Here is an 8,904-nt window from a genome sequence, read left to right as displayed (position 1 = left end):
AGACCCACCCTTTCAGAGTAAAGCCTGTGATGTGACTATCTCATGCCCCAGCCCTTCCGGCCTCCCACGGGCACCGGCCTGTCGGCACATCACCTCCTGTGTCCGCACAATCACAACACGGGACTGTTTTCCAGGCTGTTGGGGAATCAGAAAATGTTTCCTGTGAGTCTGAGAGTCAGCGACGCCCTTTCCTCTCCGTATTTCCACCTCAAAAAAGACTACGGCGCGAGGGGGAGGGGTGGGATGGCCACGGGACCCGACCAGGGAGAGTGACTGAGCCAGGAGTGAGCGACGGAGGCTGGAGGAGCTGTGAGAACCCGGGTGAGGGACCTCAGTGCCAACTTTACACCGACGACGATTTGTGGTACAGCGGCCTCTGGGGAGTGACTTTCAAAGCAGACTGACTTCACGAGGAGTGTGACTTCCAAGGAGTGTGACTTCCAGGGAGTGTCTCTTCCGAAGAAGAGTGACCTCTCTAGGAGAGTGAATTCCAAGGAGTGTGACAGGGAGCGTTTCTTCTCTAGGAGAGTGACTTCCAAGGAGTGTGACTTCCAGTGAGTTTTGTTTCAAAGGCGTTCGGGCAGCCCAAGGATGTGGGACGTATAAGGAGAGTGACTTCCCATGGAGAGTGACTTCCAAGCAGCGTGACTTCTCAGCTGGACTGACATCTCAAGGACTTCCCAAGGACAGAGACCTTCCGAGGAAAGACACAACCTAAGAGTGGTCGCAGCGGTTCCACTAGGTGGGACCAGGGGTTGGACAAGGCCCCGGTGTCTCTGGTCTCCATTCCTCGCGCCTGGTGATGAGTGTTCACAAGATGGCGCCTGTGGCGCCCTGAAGCCGCGCTGGTCACGAGTGTGGGCGCCTCCGGGGACAGTGCGGACCATGGGCCTCGGCGGGATTGGCACCTACTGGACATTTGTGCTTCTGCCCCTGGCAGGTAAGGTCGTGAGTCCGGGGGTGGCCTGGGCCCCCAGAGAAGGGAGAGGAGCATGGACATATGGGAGCTGCCTGAACGGGGTGCGGCCACTGCTGCCTGGGGAGGCTGCGTGGGCTCAGCTGGAGGGAGGCTGAGTGTACATTCGGAGTGAGACCAGAGCGAGGCTGAGTGTACATTCGGAGTGAGACCAGACGAAAGTTCAGTTCATTCAGAGTGGGACCGGAGTCAGGCTGTGGGTGCTTTTGGAGTGAGGGTGAGTGTGCATTCAGAGTAGGACCGGGGTGAGGCTGAGAGTGTATTTGGTCTGGAGTCGGGGAGTGAGGCTGAGTGTGATTTCATATTTGGAGTGAGTCTGGAGTGCGGTCGAGTGTGCATATGGAGTGAGACCAAACAAATGCTGAGTGTTCTTTTGGAGTGAGACCAGAGTGAGGCTGAGTTAGAGCAGCGTGATGATGATTGTGCATTCTGAGTGTGACCGGAGCGAGGTTAAGTGTGCATTCGGAGTGAGGAAAAAGTGAGGCGCTGAGTGTGATTTCGGATTGAAGTGAGTCCGTAGTGAGGTCAAGTGTGCTTATGGAATGAGACCAAAGCAATGCTGAGTGCTCTTTTGGAGTGAGACCAGAGTGAGACCGAGTGTGCATCTGAAGTGAGAAGGGATTGAAGCTGAGTGTCCATTCGGAGAGAATCTGGAGTGAGGCTGAGTGTACATTCGAATGAGGCCTGAGCGAGGCTGAGTGCCCATTTTGAGTGAGACCGGAGCGAGGCTGTATGTGCATTCGGAGTGAGACCAGAGCAAGGCTGAGTGTGCATTCGAGTGTGACCGGAACGAGGTTGAGTGTGCATTTGGAGTGAGACCTGAGCTAGGCTGAGTGTGCATTAGAAGTGTGACCCAAGCAAGGCTGAGTGTGCATTCAGAGTATTAGCAGAGTGAGGCTGAGTGTGCACTCAGAGTGAGAGCAGACAGAGTGAGGCGGAGTGTGCATTCGTAGTGAGAGCAGAGTGAGGCTGAGTGTGCATTCGGAGTGAGAGCAGAGTGAGGCTGAGTGTGCATTCAGAGTGAGGCTGAGTGTGCATTCAGAGTGAGAGCAGAATGAGGCTAAGTGTGCATTCAGAGTGAGTGCAGACAGAGTGAGGCTGAGTGTGCATTCAAATGAGACCTGAGCGAGGCTGAGTGCCCATTTTGAGTGAACCGGAGCGAGGCTGTATGTGCATTCAGAGTGAGACCAGAGCAAGGCTAAGTGTGCATTCGGAGTGTGGCTGGAACAAGATTGAGTGTGCATTTTGAGGGAGAGCAGAGTGAGGGTGAGTGTGCATTGGGAGTGTGACCCGAGCAAGGCTGAGTGTGCATTCAGAGTGAGAGCAGAGTGAGGCTGAGTGTGCATTCGGAGTGTGATCAGATTGAGGTTGAGTGTGCATTCAGAGTGAGAGTAGAGTGAGGCTGAGTGTGCATTCGGAGTGTGACCGGATCAAGGTTGAGTGTGGATTCAGAGTGAGAGCAGAGTTACGCTGAGTGTGCATTCACAGAGAGGGCAGACAGTGTGCGACTGAGTGTGCATTCGGAGTGTGACCGTATCGAGGTTGGGTGTGCATTCAGAGTGTGACCGTATCGAGGTTGAGTGTGCATTTAGAGGAAGAGCAGAGTGAGGCTGAGTGTGGATTCGGAGTGTGACCGGAACAAGGTTGAGTGTGCATTCGGAGTGCGAGCAGACAGAGTGAGACTGAGTGTGCATTCGGAGTAAGGACAGAGTGAGGCTGAGTGTGCATTCGGAGTGTGACCGGAACAAGGTTGAGTGTGCATTTGGAGGGAGAACAGAGTGAGGCTGAGTGTGCATTCGGAGTAAGAACAGAGTGAGGCTGAGTGTGCATTCGGAGCGTGACCGGATCGAGGTTGATTGTGGATTCAGAGTGAGAGCAGAGTTACGCTGAGTGTGCATTCACAGCGAGGGCAGACAGAGTGCGACTGAGTGTGCATTCGGAGTGTGACCGGATCGAGGTTGGGTGTGCATTCAGAGTGTGACCGTATTGAGGTTGAGTGTGCATTTAGAGGAAGAGCAGAGTGAGGCTGAGTGTGGATTCGGAGTGTGACCGGAACAAGGTTGAGTGTGCATTCGGAGTGCGAGCAGACAGAGTGAGACTGAGTGTGCATTCGGAGTAAGGACAGAGTGAGGCTGAGTGTGCATTCGGAGTGTGACCGGAACAAGGTTGAGTGTGCATTTGGAGGGAGAACGGAGTGAGGCTGTGTGTGCATTCGGAGTGTGACCGGAACAAGGTTGAGTGTGCATTTGGAGGGAGAACAGAGTGAGGCTGAGTGTGCATTCGGAGTGAGAGCAGAGTGAGGCTGAGTGTGCATTCGGAGTGTGACTGGATCGAGGTTGGGTGTGCATTCGGAGTGTGACCGGATCGAGGTTGGGTGTGCATTTGGAGGGAGAACAGAGTGAGGCTGAGTGTGCATTCGGAGTGAGACCAGAGTGAGGCTGAGTGTGCATTCGGAGTGAGGCTGAGTGTGCATTCGGAGTGAGACCAGAGTGAGGCTGAGGGTGCATTCGGAGTGTGACCGGATCGCGGTTGAGCGTGCATTCGGAGTGAGACCAGAGTGAGGCTGATAGTCCATCCAGGCAGTGAAGTAAGACTCATTAGCAGTGAGACTCCGGCTATCCCAGTACTGGTCTTATTTTGGAATATCTCTTGCAGCTGGCACACTAACCTGCAAGGCAATCTTCCCCCATAAGTTGTCTGCATACTCAGCATTGTGTACAGACCTGTCACCTGCAGTGCAAACTCCACTCACACACAGCACAGATGCAGCACAGGTAGCTGCAGTGCAAACTCCACACACACAGCACAGATGCAGCACAGGTAGCTGCAGTGCAAACTCCACACACACAGCACAGATGCAGCACCGGTAGCTGCAGTGCAATCTCCACACACACAGCACAGATGCAGCACCGGTAGCTGCAGTGCAAACACCACTTACACACAGCACAGATGCAGCACATGTAGCTGCAGTGCAAACTCCACACACACAGCACAGATGCAGCACCGGTAGCTGCAGTGCAAACTCCACACACTCAGCACAGATGCAGCACCGGTAGCTGCAGTGCAAACACCACTTACACACAGCACAGATACAGCACAGGTAGCTGCAGTGCAAACTCCACACACACAGCACAGATGCAGCACCGGTAGCTGCAGTGCAAACTTCACACACACAGCACAGACGCAGCACCGGTAGCTGCAGTGCAAACTCCACACACACAGCACAGATGCAGCACAGGTAGCTGCAGTGCAAACACCACTTACACACAGCACAGATACAGCACAGGTAGCTGCAGTGCAAACTCCACACTCACAGCACAGATGCAGCACCGGTAGCTGCAGTGCAAACTCCACACACACAGCACAGATGCAGCACAGGTAGCTGCAGTGCAAACTCCACTCACACACTGCACAGATGCAGCACAGGTAGCTGCCGTGCAAACACCACTTACACACAGCACAGATGTAGTACAGGTAGCTGCTGTGCAAGATTCCTTTGCAGAACAAGTGCAATAGACAGCAGCAAAGCAAGCTTCAGTCACAGAAGATGAACAGCACAGTCTGCAGCTATGCAAGCGTCTCTTGCACAAAGAACTAGTGCATATACTAGGGACTTATAAGGCACTCCAGAATTCAATTAGAGATGTACCTAATGTACATGGAAACTATTTTAGAGAGGAAGCAGCTAGGCTGGGGTCCTGATTAGCAGGGCCACAGTCAGACTAAGGTCGAAAAACAGTGAAACACCAGCCAAAAGTGGGGGTGAAGCAGATCCTACTCTCCTACACAACACCCCCCCAAATGCAGGGACATTAAACTAACCTTGACGAGTTGAGTCTTCATGTTCTAAGTGGAAATACCTAGAGAGTTCATCTGCATTGGCATGGTTACTCCCAGGTCTATGTTCCACTGTAAAGTCCATCCCCTGTAGGGAAATGGACCACCTAAGCAATATGGGTTTTTCACCCTTCATTTGTTTTAGCCATAATAGAGGGGCTTATGGTCTGTCTGAACAAGGAAGTGAGTACCAAACAAGTATGGCCTTAACTTCTTCAGAGCCCAAACCACAGCAAAGGCCTCCCTCTCAATGGCTGACAACGTTTCTCTCTAGGGGTCAGCCTTCTGCTTATGAAAGCTACTGGCTACTCCTGACCTTCATCATTCATTTGTGACAGGCCAGCCCGTACCCCTAACTCAGATGCATCTGTTTGCACAATGAACATCTTGGAGTAATCAGGACTCTGTAGAATGGGAGCTTTACACTTGGCCTGCTTCAGGCCATCAAATGCCTTTTGACAGCTAGCTGTCCACTGAACCTTTTTGGGCATTTTCTTAGAAGTTGAGTCATTCAGGGGTGTTACTATTGATTTATACCCCTTGACAAATCTCCTATAGTACCCAGTCAGGCCTAAGAAGTCTCTCACCTGAGTCTGGGTGGTTGGAGCAACCCAGTCCATGATGGTCTGGATTTTGCTCTGCAGTGGTTGAACCTGGCCTCCACCTACAAGGTGGCCCAGGTACACAACCCGACTCTACCCTATCTGGCACTTGGTGGCCTTGATAGTGAGACCTGCCTTTTGCAGGGCCTCTAAAACATTCCTTAGGTGGACCAGGTGATCCTCCCAGGTGGAGCTAAAGACAGCAATATCATCTAGATAAGCTGCACTTTAGGCTTCCAGACCTGTGAGAACTGTATTCACCAACCTTTGGAAAGTGGCAGGTGCATTCTTCAAACCAAAGGGCTGCGCCAACAATTGGTAATGCCCACTTGGGGTTGAAAATGCTGTTTTTGGCTTTGCATCATCAGCTAGTCTGATCTGCCAGGAGCCAGCTGTCAAGTCAAATGTGCTAAGGTACTTGGCTGAGGCCAAAGTATCTACAAGCTCATCTGCCCTTGGAATTGGATGAGCATCAGTCCCAGTGACTGCATTGAGATCCCTGTAGTCCACACAAAAACTCATCTCTCTTTTCCCACCACTGATGTGAGGTTTTGGCACAAGGACCACTGGACTAGCCCAAGGGCTATCTGAGGATTCAATCACTCCCAAATCCAACATTTTCTGGACTTCTGAGCTGATACAGTCCCTGACATGGTCAGGTTGCCTATAAATCTTATTTTTAATTGGCAGACTGTCTCCAGTGTCCACTTCATGAGTGCACCAGGTAGTCTGACTTGGAGTCAGAGAAAACATGTTTCTGAACTGATTGAGAACCTATCTGCAATCAGTTTGCTGCTGGGCAGTGAGGCTGCCTGCCAAGGCCACACCATCAACTGACCCATCATCAGGGTTCTGTGAGAGGAGGTCAGGGAGTGGGCCACTCTCTTCCTCCTGTCCCTCATCAGTAGCAATGACCAAGCCCATGTCAGCCCTGTCTACATATGGCTTTAGTCTGTTGAGAACCCTGTGGGCGCTCCTGGGAGTTCCTAGGTCTACTAAGTAAGTGACCTCTCCCTTCTGTTCAACAATAGTGTGGGGTCCACTCCACTTGTCTTGGAGAGCTGCTGGGGCCACAGGCTCCAACACCCACACTTTCTGTCCTGGCTGGTAAACAGTCAGTACAGCCTTTTGGGCATGCCAGGCTTTTTGCAGTTCCTGGCTAGCCTCAAGTTTTTTAGTTGCCTTTTTCATGTACTCCTGGAGCGGAGACAAAGTACAGAGTCCACTATGTCTTGCTTTGGGGGCTTGAGAGGTAACTCCCATCCTTCCTTCACCAAACACAATGGACACCTGACAGGGTGACCAAACAAAAGTTCAAAGGGGCTGTAACCAACCCCCTTTTGTGGCACCTCCCTGTATGCAAACAAAAGGCAGGGCAAGAGAATGTCCCATCTTCGCCTAAGCTTTTCTGGGAGCCCTTTAATCATGCCCTTTAAGGTTTTGTTGAACCTTTCAACCAAACCATTGCATTTTGGGTGATAGGGTGTGGTGAACTTGTAAGTCACTCCACACTCCTTCCACATGGCTCTTAATTAACCAGACATAAAGTTGGTAACTCTGTCTGATACTACCTCTTTAGGAAAACCCTCTCTTGAGAAAATTCCCAACAGGGCTCTTGCCACCACAGGTGCTGTAGTGGTCCTAAGGGGAATAGCTTCTGGGTACCTGGTAGCATGATCCACTACCACCAGGATAAATCTGTGCCCAGATGCTGTTTAGGGATCCATGGGACCAACAGTGTCAATCCCAACCCTTTCAAAGGGCACCCCCACCACAGGTAGTGGTCTCAGGGGGGCCTTTGTAGTGCCAACTGCTTTGCCACTGGCTTGGCAGGTTACACAGGAGCGACAAAACTCCTTTGTGTTTTCAGACATGTGGGGCCAGTGAAAGTGAGGGACAAGCCTGTCCCAAGTCTTGTTCTGGCCCAGGTGACCTGCTTAAGGGATATTATGGGCTAGGGTCAATAGGAAGCCCCTGAACTTCAGAGGTATAACCAACCTCCTGGTGGCACTAGGCTTGGGGTCTCTACACTCTGAGTACAGGAGTCCATCATCCCAATATACCTTATGGGTGCCACTAACATTCCCAGCAGCCTCAGCAGCAGCTTGCTGTCTGAGGGGTTCAAGAGAGGGGCAGCTGGAAGGGCCCCCTGTCCCCAGGAACTCAACCTGATCAGGCTCAAGCTCCCCTGGGAGAGTTCCTTCTTCAGGACTGTGATCATCTCCCTCAAGAGACTGATCCTTCTTCTGAGTCAGAGAGGAAGGCTCTGCCTTAACCCTTCTGCTCCTCCTCTTGGATGGCACTTGGTCCACTGATCCAGAATCCAAGGCCTGTTCAGTTTCAGACATTTTGGCCTGTGACCTGGTCGCAGCAAACACATCTGCAGGGATGCCCAGCATTTCTGCCTGAGTCCTGAGCTCTACTTCTGCCCAAGCTGAAGTCTCTAGATCATTGCCAAGCAAGCATTCGACTGGTAGGTCTGCACTCACCACAACCTTCTTAAGGCCAGTTACCCTTCCCCAGGAGAAGTTAACAACTGCCAGAGAATGGGTGGTTCTGACATTTCTAGCATTGGTCACTTGGTACATTTCACCAAGTATAATCTGCCCAGGATCCAAAAGATCTTTTGTCACCATTGTGACACTTGCTCCTGTGTCCCTAAATGTCAAAGCCTGTACTCCATTGATTAAAGGCTGTTGCCTGTACTTGCCCAAGTTACTGGGACTCACAGAGGGGGTCATATCCATGCCCCCATCACAGACAAGAACAGCCTGAGTGGTTTCTGTGACTAGGCCAGAGCCCAACTCAGTACCCAGGGTCAACCCTACTAAACTCTTGGCTTGTGTACTCCCACCACCAATTTTATCTGCACTAGGGGGAGCAGGTTCCTTAGGGGCATTGGTGGGGGCTGGAGTATTCTCTTTGGACTTGGTGCAATCACTGGTCCAGTGTGTCTTTTGCTTACAGACTTTGCACCATGGTTTCTTTTGGCCTTTCCCTTTGTTAGACTATGAATCCCCCCCTGAAGAAGATTTTTGGGGCCCTTGTGAAGACTTCTGGTCTTTACCCTTGTCCCCACCCTTATCAGACTTCTTAGAATCTTGCTTCTTTGGGTCACCACCTTGGTTCTGTACCTTCTGCCTCACCCTGGTTCTGACCCATTTGTCTGTCTTCTTTACCAATTCTTGGGGAGAGGTCAGATCAGAGTCTACCAGGTACTGGTGCAATAGCTGATTTTGCCAGTTATTAAGAATCTGCTCCCTCATAATCAGATTGTACAATCCTGTGAAGTCACACACCTTACTGCCCAATAACCAACCTTCCAGAGCCTTAGCAGAACAGTCAACAAAGTCCACCCAGTCTTGATTTTGTGCCTTTTGGGTATCCCTGAACTTTAACCTGTATTGTTCAGTGGTTAGGCCAAACCCATCTATCAGTGCACTTTGTAAGACCTGGTAATCATCAGCATCCTCTTCTCTTACAGTGAGG

General features: G+C 51.5%; 1 protein-coding gene across 1 annotated transcript in view; it reads left to right on the top strand.

The window, feature by feature from the left end:
- The first annotated feature begins 260 nt into the window (after positions 1-260).
- TIE1 (tyrosine kinase with immunoglobulin like and EGF like domains 1) overlaps positions 261-8,904 on the top strand; it is a 329,526-nt gene continuing 320,882 nt past the window's right edge. The window contains exon 1 of the mRNA XM_085602980.1: positions 261-940. Within this exon, the coding sequence (XP_085459106.1) occupies positions 886-940 (55 nt within the window). The 5' untranslated portion in view covers positions 261-885. The remainder of the gene's footprint in view (positions 941-8,904) is intronic.

Source organism: Triturus cristatus, chromosome 4_2 (assembly GCF_964204655.1).
Source record: "Triturus cristatus chromosome 4_2, aTriCri1.1, whole genome shotgun sequence".
In the NCBI taxonomy this organism is placed as follows: Eukaryota; Metazoa; Chordata; class Amphibia; order Caudata; family Salamandridae; genus Triturus; species Triturus cristatus.
The sequence above is the reverse complement of the archived record's forward strand: the minus strand, read 5'-3'. Positions and strand labels throughout refer to the sequence as shown.